This window comes from Girardinichthys multiradiatus, chromosome 6 (assembly GCF_021462225.1).
Source record: "Girardinichthys multiradiatus isolate DD_20200921_A chromosome 6, DD_fGirMul_XY1, whole genome shotgun sequence".
Lineage (NCBI taxonomy): Eukaryota > Metazoa > Chordata > Actinopteri > Cyprinodontiformes > Goodeidae > Girardinichthys > Girardinichthys multiradiatus.
Genome location: NC_061799.1, coordinates 9,944,449 through 9,964,492, shown reverse-complemented (window position 1 = coordinate 9,964,492; position 20,044 = coordinate 9,944,449). Strand labels below are relative to the sequence as shown.

At 40.4% G+C, this 20,044-nt stretch overlaps 2 protein-coding genes across 2 annotated transcripts in view; one reads left to right on the top strand and one right to left on the bottom strand.

Moving 5' to 3' along the window:
- Positions 1-452: 452 nt before the first annotated feature.
- Positions 453-18,630, top strand: c8a (complement component 8, alpha polypeptide). The gene is made up of 11 exons (XM_047367991.1): positions 453-641; positions 745-838; positions 2,001-2,148; positions 2,247-2,394; positions 2,478-2,667; positions 2,758-2,940; positions 9,608-9,848; positions 9,940-10,071; positions 10,222-10,379; positions 10,466-10,691; positions 18,390-18,630. The coding sequence occupies exons 1-11, from the start codon at positions 532-534 to the stop codon at positions 18,539-18,541; spliced, it is 1,782 nt and encodes a 593-aa protein (XP_047223947.1). The 5' UTR covers positions 453-531; the 3' UTR covers positions 18,542-18,630.
- Positions 18,631-18,805: 175 nt separating this feature from the next.
- Positions 18,806-20,044, bottom strand: part of LOC124869793 — an 88,163-nt gene continuing 86,924 nt past the window's right edge. Inside the window, exons 24-25 of the mRNA XM_047367922.1 lie at positions 19,185-19,256; positions 18,806-19,075 (exon numbers count right to left, since the gene is read on the bottom strand). Coding sequence (XP_047223878.1) covers positions 18,921-19,075; positions 19,185-19,256 — 227 coding nt within the window. The 3' untranslated portion in view covers positions 18,806-18,920. The remainder of the gene's footprint in view (positions 19,076-19,184; positions 19,257-20,044) is intronic.

Genomic DNA, 20,044 nt, shown 5'->3' with positions numbered 1-20,044 from the left:
GTGTTTGACTCTTTTAGTGGGTTGATAATGTATATTGTATACGTTAATTAGCTCCTTACCAAATGAAAACTAAAGACCGGCAAGTAAGAAAATGTATATATATGTTTTTGTCTTTTTATTATAATGACGGTACATAGGCTGGGAATTACACAATATGGCTGTACGCCAAGATAAAGTGAATGCAACATATTCCTGTACAACAACCAGTTCTCCTGTTACAGCTTTTGTTAGTCTACCAAGAAGTACCACTGCTGCTGCTAATATCCTATATTGGATCAAAATCATCATACCATATATGAGACGTGTTTGGTGAGACAGAATGTTTGTGTCGTAGCTTTTGCAGGCGCTAAATCGAGACATGGGGGTTACAGGTCATTAAAAACAACTTTCCCAACTTCTGTAAGAGCTTGTGTTTACTCTTGATCAATCATTTACTTTTGTTAGTCCAGACTGCGGCGGTAGAAGTCCTCTTAGGATCACAACATCCAGCTTGTGATGTTATATATTTGAAGCTTGCTGCTCATTTGCAAAATGGGGATATTTAATCATGTGGTACTGGCTTTATGTGTACTGCATCTATTCTTGAATGGCCGCCCAACTGTGAATGCATCCAGGAAGCCATGGACAACTGCTAGTAACAGGTGCAGTAGTTTTCACTTCATTAATTCAAACATTCAATCGAATGCATCCTATACTGGGTCTTTTATGTGGAACTGACAAACAGTGTTATATGGTAATGTTTAGGAGGGCTAGAGCTGCAAACAGACCGGTGCCCATCAACTGTAAAGTGGGGAGTTGGTCATCTTGGACACGATGTGACTCCTGCACAGATAAAACGGTGAAGATGTTTTTCTCTCTGAAACACTAAAGCTAAAACTCAACCTGTCTTTTTTTTTTTTTAGATCAGTGGCACCATTGCTCTGATAAGATCATCAATATGTTTAAAGAAAGCACTAAATAAGCACTATGGATGAGTCACTGAAGGGAGGCTTGGGTGAATATGCACCTATCAACATAGCTGGGAACATTGGCACTTTGCACATATGTTCTGTTTTGAATAATAGATCTACTTAAAAAAAAGGTTAATTTTTAGTGTTTTTCCCAGGGTTTAAAATGCAGACATGTTCAGATTTGTTGGTACCCTGGATAAGGCTGTTTAATATAATATTTAAATGAGCAGGACCGTTTCTCAACTTCATTTGGAGTTCTTCTATTTACCCCTACCTTGATAATCCCCTTTAAATCAATGTAACCAAAGTATTGGTTTGTTCTAATTTACTTCTTTGACTGATTAGAGTTTAGGATCTTTTAATTAGTAATCTACAAACGGGTCATCAAGTCTCCATAACAACCATTAATTATGGTCTACATGCCAACTAATTGGGTATGATGTCAGTAAACAGCCTTTTTTGTCCTAACATCACAATGCTGTGGGCCTGTTTCTCTTCTAAATGCTCTAAGAAGCTGGTTAAAGTGTATTTTCAATAGGAATCAAGAGCAGACTCTTACAGAAAACTGAAAACTGACCATCACCTGAATAATGATCCAAAGCATATGGTCCAATTCACAAGGAAATAGTGTGGATGACTCAAAATCAAATGTTCTCCATGGCCATGTAAGTCCTCATATGTTAGACTCTTTAGAAAAACCTGTGGGGTGAGCTGGAGAGAAGAAAGCATAAATAAGGACAAATGGCTCTGAAGGACCTAGAGTAGGGGGATTTTGCCACAAGGAATAGGCAATTGTCAAAATTTATTAAAAAATTTTAAAACAATAACTTCTTAATGTGTTTTTCTGCCCCCTGAATAAAAGTCACAAAATTGAGGCATGGATTCTTCTACAGTTTTTTCCAGGTTGAGAAGATGTTACTGCAAAAACACTTATTTATTCGCTGACTCTTGCCAACAAATTTATAAAAGATCTGTAGCTCGCAGCAATAATGTAGCAGAACATATTAGTTATATGGGTGATTTTTAACACACTTCTTTACTTTGTCTTAGCTACGTTTCCAACATTTGGAGAAACCGTCACAGTTTGGTGGAATACATTGTGTTGGGTCATTGTGGGAAACGCTGGCATGTCCGAGAGCGACCACGCAATGTATGGTCAAAGATTACTGTGGAGAGAGTTTCACCTGCAAAGAAACAGGCAAGTCCCACCAAAAGTTCCTTTAGGGTGACACATTCTCTCAAGTTAAGGGATGTTTGTGTGCTGCTGTGAAGCCGAACCTTTCTTTGTCTTTCCAGGACGCTGCATCAGCCAGTCCCTTCGCTGTAACGGTGAGGGGGACTGCGACAATTTTTCTGACGAAGACCAATGTGAGCGTATCAACCAAAGAGAAGACAAGTGTTCCACCCTGATACCAATTCCCGGTGCTGAGCGTGGCACACAGGGGTAACTTATTATAGTAGATATGAACTTAATCTCAAACAATTATGAAAACAAAATACTTTTTAAATTCCTCTGCTTTTTTAAAGCTACAACATCCTAACCGGAGACTTTATGAATCAAGTGCTTGACCCTAAATACTTTGGAGGAAAGTGTGAATACGTCTATAACGGAGACTGGAGCAAATTAATGTACGATACATTCTGTGAGAGCCTACAATACAATGAAGATGAGAAAAACTACCGGAAACCTTATAACTACCTTACCTACCGTTTTGTGGTAGGTATGGTAGCTCTTGTTTCATGTAAAGTACATAATGGGTGATTTTTAGAAAAACAATTGCTTTAACCAGTAGTGAACCTGTTACAGGCTGAAGCCACGTCCAAGGGCTCCGATGAATATTACGAAGATATGCATAGCCTGTTGAAAGCGAGGCAATCCATGTCGTCCTTCAATCTTGGTGTCTCTGTTGGGATCGGTTCTGTGGAAGTTGGACTGAAAGGAAGCGAAGAATCAGAATTTCTCAAGAATATCACAAAATATCAAAGCCAGGTATGATTGAAAAACCAATGGACAATAAGAGCTATATGTTTATTGCTTTTATGCATACCATTGTGATTAAATGTCAAAGAAATGCTAGATCATTTCTGAAACAAAAAAATGTTTTTGAAAAAAGGAATCACCTTTTTGCTAACATGGAAACAGAAGAGAAGAAATATGAGGCAATCTGAAAATACGTATCTTGCTTTTTTATCTATCCTATACAACAAACATTTTAGCACACAAGCAATTCAGCTGTGTCACTCTTGAAACATTTTCAAGACTTATTTCATTACTGTAAGCCATTACTGGCTGAGAAAAAGTAACTACAGTTTGTGGAGGATACAGTGCATACCAAAAGTATTTACACATCTTGAATTTTTCCACATTTTGTCACATTACAAACACATGCTTTGCTGTGTTTTATTGCTATTTCAAGGAAGGAAAATATAAAGGGTTTTTAAAATTGTAACATGGACTTTTTAAGCTTCCCTGGGTATACTTTCTAGAACCAACCTTTGGTGTAATTGCAGCTTACAATTTAGAGAGTATGTTTCTGTTTACTCATCTTGAGACTGAAATTTCTGCCTTTTTGTCTTTGCAGAATAGTTCAGGTTAAGTTGGAGTTAGAGCGTCTGCAAACATCAATTGGAACAAGAGATTAAAGCACATGAATATGCTATAATCTAAACCATTCCATTATAGTCTTGGGTTATGTATGTATGTTTAAGGTTGTACTCCTGGTGAATCTCAGCCCCAGTCTCAAGACTTTTGCAGCCTCTAACAGGTTTTCTTATAGGATTGTTCTGTGTTTAGCTCCACCCATCTTCCCATCGGCTCTGATCAACTTATCCATCTCTGTTGAAGAAAATCATCCCCTCAGAATAATGCTGCCACAACCATGTTTTCCCATGTGCACTGGTTGATGTTCAGTACTAGTTTTACACCACATATAGTGTATTGAATTTCAACCAAAAAGTTAAATTTTGGTCTCATTTGAACAAATCACCTACTTCCACTTATTTGCTGCATCCATTCAATGGCTGACTTTAAATGTGATTTCTTATAGCTTTCTTCATGTAACTATTCTATAAAAGCCGGGGCCCGTATTCACAAAGATTCTTAGAGTCCTCTCAGAGAGCTCCTATCTTAGACTAAAAATTCCTGACAAGGACTCCTAGCTTAAGAGTGATTCAGCTAGCTGCTGAGAGCGACTTTGAGCTAGAAGACGACAGAAATCTTAGTGAGGAGGTGTGCTTGACACCTTTACTAGATGTGATGCTGTCTTGTAAAAGTTGTGATTGGATGTTAAAAGAAACAACAATAAAAAAAACAAATGCGCTCCCAATAATCAATGGAGGATTCAGAAATGTGTAATTCATGATGATAAAACTGTTAGCAGGATTAAAATTAATTGTCAGACAGCATCAACATGTTTGAATGTAGCTTGTTTACATGCTTATCATTATTTTGAATTGTCAATTATTATGTTTAATCGCCATGCTGGTCGTTTTCTTTTTTTCTTTTTGTTCTTTTTTTTTTCTTTTGTATTCAACAGTCTGGGATGGCTTTGATAGTACCATTGGTCCTTATGTTCTGTTGCCAGAAACCCTGGTTTTATTATATATATATATATATATATATATATATATATATATATATATATATGTGTGTATATATACATCATAACTCGTTAATTTGTTTTTTTTGGGGGGCTTTACAAGAGTCTTCATGGATTACAATATATTGCTCAATATCTTAAAGATATTTTGAACATTTACACGCAATCCATAGCTTTGAGATCGTCGAAACCAAATCTTTTTTGCAAGTTCAGGCTAAAAAAAAGTGGACAGGCTCTTTTCGAAACCCTCAATGTTTTGGAACAGGTCTCTAATTTCAAGTGAGATCTGCCCAGGACTATTAACATTTAAAAAAAACTTCTCAAATATGTCTCTTTTGACAAATGCTGTCCTCTGGCTGATTAAGAGACCCTGTGTTGTTTTAAATGTACTCTATAAAGGCAGCTGTTTTTTTTTTTTTAACAAAATAGTACACGGTAATTCTGAATGTAAAATGTACTTAGTGAGAGGTGCAGCCCAATATAGAACATCTGTGTATCTATCAACACCCGAAGCTTAACACCTGTCAGTATGGGTGTGGACACACTCTTGTATACAAGGTTTCTCCTCAAAAATATGCAATAGCGAGTGTGAGGACCCACAAGCCTGCCCCATGGTCCCTGGACGGACACTGAGGAGATCCGAGCCACAGACATCTAAAGGCCCCCCAAAGCACAGGAACCCCAGGAGAACCACCGCCAGGACTACCGCAACCCCCCCAGAGAAGAGCAGTGGAGAGTCCCAGGGGAACCACCCAGCAGCGACAGTGCAGAAGCCCCAGGGAGCCGCAGCGACGAGCCCACAGGCCCCGCCGGCAGCCGTCCACGCCCGAGCTTATCCAGCCATGGACTCAGAGGCCTAAGACCCCGGGACACACCACCCCCCAAGCAGAGGCCCGACAGAACCCAGGGGGCCAGGCCCCGGCAAGCAGCCACCGGGAGTGAGCCAGCACACATCAAAGCACCCGGCCCCGGACACCGAGAACCACAAGTACACCAGCGGACAGAGACTCCAACCACCGGCAGGCGGTGTGGTGGGGAGGAAGCTGATCCAGGAGAGGGAGCAGTCCAAGACCCAACCTGTCGCAAAAAAAACCAAAAAAAAAACAGGCACACAGTCACAATCACCCACTCCCACCCTCATGCATACACATAAAATCACTCACACCCAACGTAAGGATAAACAACAATGGACGTCATACACTCACTCACACTCCCCATGCATACTCTATACTCCCAAGTCCAGGCGCTGGTACCCCCTAGGGGCAACAGGCCCCCGGACCCAGGAGGTGGTCCCCTTCCCTCCTGGGACAGAGGCAGGCAGACAGCGCCGGTACCGCCCAGACCTGGGCGACCCCTCTGAACTCTGTGGCCGAGAAGCCGATGAAGCCACACCCACACAGCGCAAGCTCCACACCGCTCTAAGAACCCCGGCCGCACCCCGCTCCCCCACCACACAGCGCGCCGCAACAGCAAGGCAAGGGCCCCGGGCAACGCCACCCCCGCCCACTGGCGCAACAGGGCGAACCCCACCCAGCACCGCACCCACAACCAGACCCCCGACCCCGCACAATGACGGGACAAACTCATCCACCAAGAGGTCCCCGGCCAGCGGCAGGCACCCAGGGCCAGTGACCCCACCACGCACCCCTCAGCGTCAAAAAACACTACATCACTGCCACTGCAACGACCTGGTCGTTTTCATGCTGCATCTATTTCATATTAATGTTAAAATTCTGTATTTTACTGTGATCTCCTTCTTGTATAATGAGGTTTAGTTTGATAAAATGACAAAAAAAAAGAAAAATTAGTGAAAGAAAGGTGGAGAATACTGAACTGAACAGAGGAGCAGAGCCTGCTGGTGGTGGAGAAGAGAGGAGTGTTGAAAGGTAGATTTGGTCCCAGGATCATGGTGTGAACAAACAGGCACCAGCCTGGAATGAGAGAAGCTCTGGTACCTGTTGGTTCCTGCTGCATTCAGAAGCTAGAGCGGAGATAGCAGCACACCAGAGAACTTCTCCACAGACGGGGAGCGTTGTAGATCACCATTTAGGCTTAGGCTGCTGACATCATCATGTACAATACAGCAAATACTTATTCACCACAATTACATCTTCTTTTTATGTATATAGTTTTTAGATCATTGTATCTAGTCTAGAGTTTGTATTTACAGTACAGACCAAAAGGTTGGACACACTTTCTCATTCAAAGAGTTTTCTTTATTTTCATGACTATGAATATTGTAGCTTCACACTGAAGGCATCAAAACTATGAATTAACATATGTGGAATTATATACTGAACAAAACAGTGTGAAACAACTGAAAATATGTCTTATATTCTAGGTTCTTCAAAGTAGCCGCCTTTTGCTTTGATTATTGCTCCACACACTCTTGGCATTCTGTTGATGAGCTTCAAGAGGTAGTCACCTGAAATGGTTTTCCAACAGTCTTGAAGGAGTTCCCAGAGATGCTTAGCACTTGTTGGCCCTTCTACCTTCATTCTGGATTCCAGCTCACCCCAAACCATCTCGATTGGGTTCAGGTCCGGTGACTGTGGAGGCCAGGCCATCTGGCGCAGCACCCCATCACTCTCCTTCAAATAGGTCAAATAGCCCTTACACAGCCTGGAGGTGTGTTTGGGGTCATTGTCCTGTTGAAAAATAAATGATGGTCCAACTAAACGCAAACCGGATGGAATAGCACGCCGGGTGTACTAGTATGCCGTTGCTTTGCTGGTGACAAGTATCACCAGCAAAGCACCCCCACACCATCACACCTCCTCATCCATGCTTCATGGTGGGAACCAGGCATGTAGAGTCCATCCGTTCACCTCTTCTGCACTGCACAAAGACACGGGGGTTGGAACCAAAGATCTCAAACTTGGACTCATCAGACCAAAACACAGATTTCCACTGGTCTAATGTCCATTCCTTGTGTTCTTTAGCCCAAACAAGTCTCTTCTGCTTGTTGCCTGTCCTCAGCAGTGGTTTCCTAGAAGCCATTTTACCATGAAGGCCTGATTCACACAGTCTCCTCTTAACAGTTGTTCTAGAGATGTGTCTGCTGCTAGAACTCTGTGTGGTATTGACCGGTTCTCTAATCTGAGCTGCTGTTAACCTGCGATTTCTGAGGCTGGTGACTTGGATGAACTTATCGTCCGCAGCAGAGGTGACTCTTGGTCTTCCTTTCCTGGGGCGGTCCTCATGTGAGCCAGTTTCTTTGTAGCGCTTGATGGTTTTTGCGACTGCACTTGGGGACACTTTCAAAGTTTTCCCAATTGTTCGGACCGGCTGACCTTCATTTCTTAAAGTAATGATGGCCACTCGTTTTTCTTTACTTAGCTGCTTTTTTCTTGCTGTAATACAAATTCTAACAGTCTATTCAGTAGGACTATCAGCTGTGTACTGTATCCACCTCCTGCACAACACAACTGATGGTCCCAACCCCATTTATAAGGCTTGAAATCCCACTTATTAAACCTGACAGGGGACACCTGTGAAGTGAAGACCATTTCAGGTGACTACCTCTTGAAGCTCATCAACAGAATGCCAAGAGTGTGTGGAGCAGTAATCAAAGCAAAAGGTGGCTACTTTGAAGAACCTAGAATATAAGACATATTTTCTGTTGTTTCACACTTTTTTGTTCAGTATATAATTCCACACGTGTTAATTCATAGTTTTGATGCCTTCTGTGTGAAGCTACAATATTCATAGTCATGAAAATAAAGAAAACTCTTTGAATGAGAAGGTGTGTCCAAACCTTTGGTCTGTACTGTATGTATATATATTTTTTCAAGTTTTTCTAATTTTTTCCAAATGTTTTTTTTTTTTTTAGGTATTTTACAGTCTGTAATTATTTAAATAATTCTGTACTATATGTTTGTAATTTTGTTTACTTTTTATTCATGGTATTTATTATTATTTCTATTATTTTTTATCCTTCCTAATATTACCTTACTAGAACTGCATCTTTAATCTGTCCTACTGCTGAAACTATTTAATTTCCCCCTAGGGGGATGATAAACTTAATCTTATCTCTATATTAATAATTGTATGATTGTTATAGAAATTTATGTTCTAATTTACTTGACTATTAAGTGGGTGGATCCCTGCACGGTTGAGCTGATAGTGTTTTAATAATTCAGTGTTATTCATTGTTCAGAGAATATCTCTCCTTTCGCTCGGTCTTTCTCCCATCTTCTCTGCTTAAGACTCATTAGGCTCACTAAAAGTCCTCCTCACTACTGTTAACATTTGTTCATGTTAGGAGCTCTCTTAAGGCCTAAGATGCTTCGGGAATCACTTTTATCTTACTGGGGGAAAAGTCTAAGAAAACGTTTTGAATTTGAGAAATTCAAAGATTTTTCACAGAATTACATCACCAGGAGCTACTTTTAGTCTTAGTATTCTTTGTGAATACGAGCCCAGATTTGTGGAGAGCTGAACTAATAATTGTACGGTCAACAGATTTTTCCATCTGAGCTGTGGATCTTTGAGCTCTTCTAAAGGTACCAATCTGTAAGCTTAGATAGATGGTCTTGTCGTGGTAGGTTTGCAGTTGTGCCACTTTCAGATGATGGATTCAACATTGAGTTGAATTTACAACAAAAAGCACCATGAGAAAACGAACATCCTGACAAACACCTCGAGCTTTCACAGAACAGCTACATTACTAAGTCAGTGACTTCTGATGGTGATTGTTTGTACTCACCATTAGGAGTTAGGAGCTTGCTGGTCATTTTTTAAACGTCTAATATTTAGAGATATCAGAAAGAAGATCAACCATTAATCCCCTTACTGAAATATTTAAAAAAACATGAGTTACATTACTTCCACTTTACATTTATGTTTGAGTTTGTGTCAAATTCTTATATAAAACCTTTAATAAAATAGATGGAGGACTGTGGATGTAACATCAGAGAATGTAGAAAAGGTTTAGTGGCTAAGAAAACATGTGGTTCACTTGGTGTTGTGTACCCTCTTCATTTGGTTTCGAAAACAATTTAACACTTTGACATCCTATGAAACTGTGGAATCAGGCTTTTCTGCTTTTGTGTTCAGGACCTTGGCTTCATTAGGCTTTGGTCCAAAGTGCAAACCGCCCACTTCAAAATGCGAAGTAACCAACTGATGCTTCATGAAGATTTCTATGTTGCACTCATGGAGCTTCCTGAGCAGTATGACTTTGGCGTTTACTCCCACTTCCTGAGCACCTTTGGCACCCACTACGTCACAGAGGGAACCATGGGGGGAACTCTGGAATACGTTGCCATTCTAAGCAAAACAGCTATGGCCAATTCAAGTAATAAAACTTTGGCTGGTTTAAATTATGAGCTTTTGTGAAAATCAAGACTTCAAGTGAACTGTTTCATCTTCTTTCCTAACTCTTCCAGATGTTGATGCAGAAAGATTTCAGAAATGCTTCGGTGTCTCTCTTGGCATAAGTCATCCAGTCAGCAAAATTATGAAAGTTGGTTTTAGGGTTGGAGGAAGTTACTGTGAAAATAAAAAGAACAGTTTTACAGGTAAGAAATCATAATTCAGTTTGGAAAGACTTTTTCTAAGTCCAGTTTAAGTAGCTTTTGTGTATTAGACTGATTCCTTACTCTCAATTCAATCAAATAAAGGGTTGCATGTTTGTCAGAGCTATAAACCATTGTGGTTTGTTTTTGAAGCAAGCCCGTCCGAGTCCTCCGTGGTTGAGGACATTATCACTCTGGTAAAAGGGGGGATCACAGAGACTGGCTCAGGACTGCTGGCCATCAGGAACCCAGAAACATACGGAAAGTGGGGAGGTTCTCTCAAATATAACCCAGCTTTGACTGATTTTGAGGTAACTTAGGAAATTCAGAAGAGGGAGACATTCAATTTCCGTCCATGATTTAACAGGGATTTTTCAACTTCTATTCCTGACTCAAGATTATGCCGATTTATGAGGGTGTGCGCCTTAGCACGGCCGCTGACCATGCAGGGGCGAGAATAGAGAACCTGCAAAGGGCCATAGATGAGTATCTGCAGCAGTTTGATGCTTGTCAATGCGCCCCCTGCAGGCACAATGGGATTCCTGTGCTCTCAGGCACCTCCTGTAGCTGCATCTGTAAGTCAGGCTTCGAGGGCAAGGCCTGCGAGGAGACTCTCAGAAGAGGTGAGTTGCAGTTGTGAAAGCAATCCAGATAAACACGTTCAAGTGTTAAAAGTTTAAATAACTGACTGACCAATAAGTATTGTTTATAGCAAGTTTGCTATTTAATTGATTTGTATTTGTTGAAGGTTGTGGATTTTTACCTATTTATAGCAAACCAAGTGTCCACCAAAATGCATTCCCTGAAGTGGCTCATGCGTTAGGTAAAATGGGCTTGATTATTCTATATAGATTTAATATTGTTATTTTTAGTAGCCCTTCAGTCAGGTCTACAGTTCTAATTAGGTAGGATAACAGAGACACTGCCTTGTGTTCTGCACCAGTATGTAGTTGATACAAGTACACTTCTCAGAAATTAGCACCAAACCTGTACCTGACACTTTGATGACACTTCAAGCTGTCCATTCTTCATAAAAAACACGCAGCTCCTGAGTAACTTGTTGGGCATTTGGTGTTTTTATCTGAAATCGGTTCTCCAAAGCTGGCCTGATACAGCCTCCATTATAAGTTCTTTTAAGAGATCACTACTTTGACCACTTCTTGTAAATTTTGGTGTTGGGGTTGTGTCTTGCAATACATTGGGATGCAGATAAAACAGTAAGGAGCCCATTATCTTACCCCGAGGGACACCAAGCAAGGCAAATAAATTAGTTATTGATGCCTTAAACACTTCATAAAGCCTGCAATATCTAACAATTAAACTATTGGGAATGGAAAAAAGCCTTCATTTTTGGAGTCGTGTTGTATATAGTGGAGCAAAATACGCTGCTCAAAAAAAATAAACACTTGAACAACACAATATAACTTCAAGTAAATCAAACTTCTGTTAAATCAAACTGTCCACTTAGGAAGCAACACTGATTGACAATCAATTTCACAGCTGTTGTTCAAATGGAATAGACAACAGGGGGAAATCTCTGGCGATTAGCAAGACACACTCAATAAAGGAGTGGTTCTGCAGGTGGGGACCACAGACCACTTCTCAGTACCTACGCTTTCTGGCTGATGTTTTGGTCTCTTTTGAATGTTGGTGGTGCTTTTACACTCGTGGTAGCATGAGACGGACTCTACAACCCACACAAGTGGCTCAGGTAGTGCAGCTCATCCAGGATGGCACATCAATGCGAGCTGTGGCAAGAAGGTTTGCCGTGTCTGTCAGCGTAGTGTCCAGAGCCTGGAGGCGCTACCAGGAGACAGGCCAGTACACCAGGAGACGTGGAGGAGGCCATAGGAGGGCAACAACCCAGCAGCAGGACCGCTACCTCCGCCTTTGTGCAAGGAGGAACAGGAGGAGCACTGCCAGAGCCCTGCAAAATGACCTCCAGCAGGCCACAAATGTGCATGTGTCTGCCCAAACGGTTAGAAACCGACTACATGAGGATGGTATGAGGGCCCAACGTCCACAAATGGGGATTGTACTCACAGCCCAACACCGTGCAGGACGCTTGGCATTTGCCAGAGAACACCAGGATTGGCAAATTTGCCACTGGCGCCCTGTGTTCTTCACAGATGAAAGCAGGTTCACACTGAGCACATGTGACAGACGTGACAGAGTCTGGAGACACCGTGGAGAGCGATCTGCTGCCTGCAACATCCTTCAGCATGACTGGTTTGGCAGTGGGTCAGTAATGGTGTGGGGTGGCACTTCTTTGGAGGGCAACACGGCCCTCTATGTGCTTGCCAGAGGTAGCCTGACTGCCATTAGGTACCGAGATGAGATCCTCAGACCCCTTGTGAGACCATATGCTGGTGCGGTTGGCCCTGGGTTCCTCCTAATGCAGGACAATGCTAGACCTCATGTGGCTGGAGTGTGTCAGCAGTTCCTGCAAGATGAAGACACTGAAGCTATGGACTGGCCTGCCTGTTCCCCAGACCTGAATCCAATTGAGCACATCTGGGACATCATGTCTCGCTCCATCCACCAACGTCACGTTGCACCACAGACTGTCCAGCAGTTGGCGGATACTTTAGTCCAGGTCTGGGAGGAGATCCCTCAGGAGACCATCTACCATCTCATCAGGAGCATGTCCAGGCGTTGTAGGGAGGTCATACAGGCACATGGAGGTCATACACAATACTGAGCCTCGTTTTGACTTGTTTTAAGGACATTACATCAAAGTTGGATCAGCCTGTAGTGTGTTTTTCCACTTTAATTTCGTGTCTGACTCCAAATCCACGCCTCCATTGGTTAATACATTTGATTTCCATTGATGATTTTTGTGTGATTTTGTTGTCAGCACGTTCAACTTTGTACAGAACAAAGTATTCAATGAGAATATTTCATTCATTCAGATCTAGGATGTGTTATTTGAGTGTTCCCTTTATTTTTTTGAGCAGTGTATATGATGTAATGTAACAATAGCATTGTACACTATTATGCCAGCAGTCTACTTTATGTGTCAAAGTGATGGTTTAGGAAAAAAGTCCTGTTAGGAGGCAATGTGCCACAGATGACCTTCCTGTGTGAAACATACTGAGAATGTAAAGGGTTTCAGGTCAGAGTCCTTAAAAATAAGGTTTAGTAATCAATAAAATACCATTCACTGAAAGTGCTAAAAGATTTTTGCTTTTTGCAGCACTTTAGTTTTGTAGGGCTTTAAAAAATTTTTGCTCCCTTATGCATTTCTTCGTTTTTTTTACTCTGACATCTACATTTTATAGAGAATTAAACTAATATTAACAGCAGACAAATAGAACCTGAGTAAATAAAAAATGAGTTTGAAACTTGAAAAATTAACCCCCTGCCTTGTTAATTCACAAATTAACTGTGGTTAACCACATCCTGTGGTTCATTTTTATTTTCTAAATCCAGGCCTGACTGCCAAGAATCAAGAAATCACTTAAACAGATCCTATCTGACACCATAAAGTAGGCAAGATCTCAAAAAGCAACAAACCATGCCCCAACCTAATTAAATCCTAAAACAAGTGAGAACCAGGCTATCCACATGCACTCAGTGCCAGAAAACTGCTTTGCGTCATCCTCAACATTTTATCTTTATCAGAGTCTGCTAATCAACATATTTCTCAGATCAGATGGACACTGCAGGATGGCACAATGTCTCCGTTCTGTGCGATGCTGCAGCTGGTGTGTTTTCTATACTCGCTCTACAATCACATATTATACCCCTTACAGTTCATAGTGGTTATGGGTTAATAACTACATCCCGATGTAGAACAGTGGCGTACTCTTGGTCGATGTACTTCGATCCCTCACTCCTTGTCAAGACCTTTCAGTTGGTCGCAAAGCTCCATAAATATGTAGACCATGGAATGAAAGGATGATCTGAAAGGGGCTATAGAGGAACACAACTTCGACAAGCTCACATTAGGGGGTTAATTAGTTCACATTTTTACAAGTTTAATATGAATCGGATAATGGTTACGGACATGTCCTTTTATGCATAACTGAGAATAATTTTGTAATTCCTTTTTCTTCTGGGCTGCACGGTGGCGCAGTTGGTAGCACTGTTGCCTTGCAGCAAGAAGGTCCTGGGTTTGATTCCTGACCGGGGGTCTTTCTGCATGGAGTTTGCATGCGTGGGTTCTCACCGGGTACTCCGGCTTCCTCCCACAGTCCAAAGACATGCCTGTTAGGTTAATTGGTCTCTCTAAATTGCCCTTAGGTGTATGAATGAGTGTGTGCATGGTTGTTTGTGTGTTGCCCTGCGATGGACTGGCGACCTGTCCAGGGTGTATCCTGCCTCTTCCCCGTAGACTGCTGGAGATAGGCACCAGCTCTCCCGCGACCCATTATGGAATAAGCGGTAGAAAATGACTGACTGACTGACAAGTGAGAACCAAAGTCATTGCCATCTGTCAGTCTGGAAATAGTTACAAAACATTTTTTAAGACTTCGGTGAACCACAGTGAGAGCCATTATCAGAAAATGGAGAAATCATGAAACAATGGTTAACCTTCCCAGGAGTAGATGGCCTACCAGAATTACTCCAAGAGCACAACAACAACTATTCTGTGTATAGCTTTAATTCTCTTATTTTATTTGTTTGTTTTGTTTTAAAAGGCACTTATAAATAAAATGTATAATTATTATTATTACAACTTATTCAGGCAGTCACAAAAGAACCCAGGTTAACATCTAAAGAACTAAACGCATCATGTGACTCAGTTAAGGTCAATGTTCATGATTAAACAATAGGAAAGAGACTGGCCAATGGGAGAGCTCAAAGGTGAAAACCACTGCAGACTAAAAAGAACATAAAGGCCCGTCTCACACTCGGAATAAAATAAAAACTAATTCATGATCTCAAGAGTGTGTGTTCCATTAAAGCTGTTGTAAAACTAATAGCATTTCAGGAAACATACATCATACCAACAGTAAAACATGGTGTGTTTGATGGGCTGGGGCTGCTTTGCTACTTAAGGACCTGGAGGATTTGAGAGAATGTATAGCCATCAGTTTGTAACCTTAAGTTCAAGTGTCCTTACTTTGGATTAAAGAAAGGTTGAAGATAGATTTGTAAATTAGGCCAACTCAGTGGAACATTTTCCGTAACAAACGGGTTGTGTTAGACTGAAAGACTCATCTAGCTTTTGACTTAAGAATTGAAATATCTTTAAAATAAACTTAAACTGGGCCTACTGGGTTAATCCAGACTGGGTTCCAAGTTTTGGTCACAGGAAATATATATTTATTTATATATATAAACACAGGAAATATATATATATAGTTATACATATATATATATAGTTATACATATATATATATATATATATATATATATATATATAATACATAAATATTTCTTCTAGATACCTTCCAGTACTTGCCTAGTTTTTCTCAGGATTCTGTTTACTGGAGAAGAAAACAGTTAAGGCAAGCCAAGGCAAGTTTATATGTATAGCAAATTTCAGTAGTAAGACAATTCAAAGTACTGTACATGAAAGAAAGAAAAATAATAAGACAGACATAATAAGACATAATAAGAAAAGTGCATTACAGTGGCATAAAGGTAATTAAATAATTAACAAACACAAATAATTAAAGATAATAAAAATGAATAATTAAAATGATAAGATGATAATAAAAAAATAAGAAAATGAAAAATGAATGATAAAATTATTGATAAGAAATGAAAGGAAAGTTGGACTGAAAACTTGTAATAAAGTTTAGATAGCCTAGTCAAAGGCAACTCTAAACAAATAAGTTTTTAATCTTGATTCAAAGCAATTTAGGGTTTCAGTGCCTTTACAGTTTTCTGGGAGTTTATTGCAGATTAGCGGACCATAAAAACTAAAAGCTGCTTCTCCATGTTTGGTTCTGGTTCTGGGTATGCAGAGTAGATTTGAGCCAGAAGACCTGAGAGGTCTGAGTGGTTGATCCACTGACAACAAATCTGTAATGTATTTTGGTGCTAAGCCATTCAATGATTTATAGACTAACAGAAGTATTTTAAACTCTATTCTCTGAGGGTGCCAGTGTAGGGACTTTAGAACCGGGCTGATGTGCTCCACTTTCTTAGTTCTAGTGAGGATGCAGTCAGCAGCGTTCTGGATCAACTGCAGCTGTCTGATCGACTTTTTAGGCAGACCTGTGAAGACACAGTTGCAGTAATCAATTCTACTAAAGATGAACGCATGAATTAGTTTTTCAAGGTCCTGCTGAGAGATTAGTCCTTTAATCCTGGAGATATTCTTTAGGTGGTAGAAGGCACAAAAAAGTCCCTGTGCTTCAAATAGGATTTAAACCAATTGAGTGCTGTACCAGAAAGGCAGACCCAGTTTTCCAGGCGCTCTAATAAAATGGAGTGATGAACAGTGTTGAATGCTGCACTAAGGTCCAATAATACCAGCACTGTGGTTCTTCCACAGTCTCCATTTATACAGATATCATTGAACACCTTGACAAGAGCAGTCTCTGTACTGTGGTGAGCACAGAAGCCTGACTGGAAGACATCAAAGCGGTTGGTCGTTGTTAGGAAGTTGTTTAACTGTTGAAAAACAGCTTTAAATAATCTTACTGATGAAGGGGAGGTTTGATATAGGCCTGTAGTTCTGTAGTAGCAGCTTGTCCAAGTTGCTCTTTTTCAACAGCGGTTCGATAATTGCTGTTTTTAGGGCCTGGGGGAAAACACCTGACAAAAGGATGTTTATATTATTTGACTTAAATCAGATGTTATGACAGGCAAAGCTTTCTTAAGGAAAACCGTGGCTAAAACATCGAGACAGCGGGAAGAAGAGCTTAGTTGCTGTAGGATTTCTTCAAAGTTTTTGTGGTTTATTTGGTGAAATTGGGAAATTTTATCAAAATCAGCTCAAGTTGGAGACAACTTTGGTACTGGACATGATATGGATGTGCTGACTGCCCCTCTGATCTTTTGTCTTTTTTCAAAGTTAAATAAGTAAAAAAGGTTCTCAGTTTAATTTGATCAGCACAGATTGCTGATCTGTTTTTTAAAGCCAAATTATCCGTCCTCTACATCTTGTTTCCTGTTATTCATTTGAGCACTTTATTTCCATGTTTTGCTAAACGAAGTTAACCTGTAGCCTTGTTGTTTTTTTGTTGTTGGCAGCACACTGGCCTCTTACAGGAGGCCTTGTCAAAAATTGTGCAGGGTTAACGGTAATGGCCTTCATTTCATTTTAAACAAACAAACTGATGCGCTTATATACAAATGAACTTCAGGGATCTATTTCTTTCCAAAGAGGGCAGAGTTCTTTTGAAAAAGCTATTTGTTTTCAAGGATCAAAGCTAAATTCATCATAAGATTGAAATCATTTTCTGTACAGTTTCAGTATTGAGTCTGCCCATGTTATCTGCTTTAATGTGGCCTTGATCAAAACCGCTCCAGTTTTTTTTTTTTACTTTGGCTGCTTTTCATACATTTTTAGTCCAGTGAATGATACAATAAATGTTATTTGACTCCTTGAGGAATTTCTTTTAGTACCCGACCATTTTAAAAGTCATGCTTTTTGCTTAAATCACATAACTGATAATCTAATCAGGCATGCAATAAAATTCTTCAAACTCAAGGGATGAACCAATGTGTTTAAACACAAGACAGTTTAGCAAAGAACTTTAATTTATTTGTCTTTTTGCCTGTCACAAAGACCTAGTTTGCTTCTATTTGTTGTAAATCTGGGAAAAAAAATATCAAAGTTTGACTTACAGGATTGTCTGGTGCAACTGATGACAGAAAATTATTTTTTTAAAAGCAACGTTCCAAGAAAACTTATAAAAAACCTTTTGTAAGCCTGGACAACAACAAATTAGGGGCGATTGAAAACATTTGCACAACCCTGAATAATCCAAATTTAGTGCTGCAAACAATTCCAATGCCATTTTAAAGATTTTTGAATATCAACCTCATTATACCACCAGAAGAAGGTTATTCAAGCTTTATGAGCACGGTTTGTCCTCTGATAACTAAGAATGTCTGTTTGAAATTTCATCACTTTTCATGTTTATTTTGAGATCTTTCAGTTGTGGCCATTGGAGTGCAGACTGCAGAGACTTTGCCCAGCAGTCCTGTACTCCAGCAGTTGGTTGCTTATTAAAGATTAGTTGTCTTACTCATCAAGAAATATTTGACCAATTGTTCAGGTAAAGCCAAATGTTTGTAAAGCATCCACCAAAATGTTTTGCAGTTGCAGCACTGAATCCTTTTATTACTGGCTTAACTGTGTGCAGCAATTTCCCATTAAAAAAGTCTCCAAGAAACTATCTCTTTTTATCTGACAGATGCCAAGACAGATGGCTCGTGGTCCTGCTGGGGGTCATGGTCTTCCTGCTCAACAGGGGCGAAAAGCAGGACAAGAGTGTGCAATAATCCTGCACCTGAAAGGGGTGGGGCGGCCTGCCTGGGCTCAGCCACTCAGACTCATCGGTGCTAAAAGTACCAGGTTTTTTCCTCAAGATTGAAGAGATAGCAGAAATACCGAGCTACAATTGTGGTATTATAAAAATAAATGAGTTTTAGAGACTTCTGAGCCTCTATTTATTTCAAGAGAGTCAATTTTACTGTGTGCAACATTTAGTAAATTCTCTCTTTCTTTGTATGAAGGTTAAATCTGGGTAAGAGCAGCTGAATAGGTCAGTACCTAAGGAAAGTCTAGTTAAATGCTGCAATGAAAGAAAGACACAACAAGACATAGCCCTCATGCTTTGACATTCTTTATATGCGACAAAGCATTCAAATATAAATCACAATGCCAGATATCTGTTTTTTAGCGAATACTTTTTTAGTCTTGGACCTCTTTAATATCTGTGATTTTAAAAGCACTCAGTGGACTCCTGCTGCAGCCCACTGCATGGGAGACCTCCGCTGCTTGGTGCTGGGTTGTTACACTGTCGACTTCGGGTCGCCCGCTCCCCGCTGCAAGAGGACCACGCTCCCCAACAGCTCCAGCTGCCATCGATGCCCAACTCTGAAATAAAGAACCATGCCTTCTGTCAAGTCTCAGTGCACGGAAAGATGCATACAGATTAATTACATGCCAAGTTGGGAAAATATTTTTTGTGTTTTGCTTCATTCACCTTTTTGCCTGGAAGTGATCTCACAGCTTCGTCCGGTGTAGCCAGAAGGACACACACACTCGCATCTTGTGCCTGTCGAGCAAGCAGACAATATTACTTCTGCTATCACTGAAATTAGATTCATGTGTCACATTAAAGATGTCCTTATTGAGTAACCTGCACATTTTAACACTTATACTCATGGTAAAGAGATGGTACACCCTAAGTTTTAGGTTTTTACATGCCATGACGTAATAAAAACCATAAAAAATGTACAGTTGCAATTATTTACAGTTACAGTTACCCAACATTTTTTTCTCTGTTTAAAAAAAAATAAGACTAAACTTGTCCTTTTCAAGCCAGTTAGGATTACTGAAGCTATTTCTCTTTGCTAAATGCCAAAGAAACGAGAGAAGAATTTAGAGTATTTTCTCCATGTTGGGAAGCATGAACACATTTTCCTAGTACTTGTTAGCATTATCTTAAAATATATGATTTGTTTCAAATGATGTGGGTGTCCTACAAGCTTCTCCTTCTACAAGTTTCTTACTATAGATTGCTGCGGTTTTGGCCCATTTATACTTATTTGTGTCCAAGCTTTAACTTCCTGGTTAACACAGTGTTAACTCCTCATGATGCCATCCATTTTGTGAAATGTACCAGTCTCTACTTGAGCAAACCACCCACACAATAATAGTGTAATGTTCACAGGCTTACAAGCTTCCCCCTTTTTTCCTCCAAATCCAACAAAAATTACTCTGCCTATCTCCAGCAATCATTGGACGAAAAGCGGGTTCACCCTGTACAGGCCACACACACACACACACACACACATTAAGGGCACTTTAGCGCGAACAGTTAGCCAAATGGTTTTGGACATT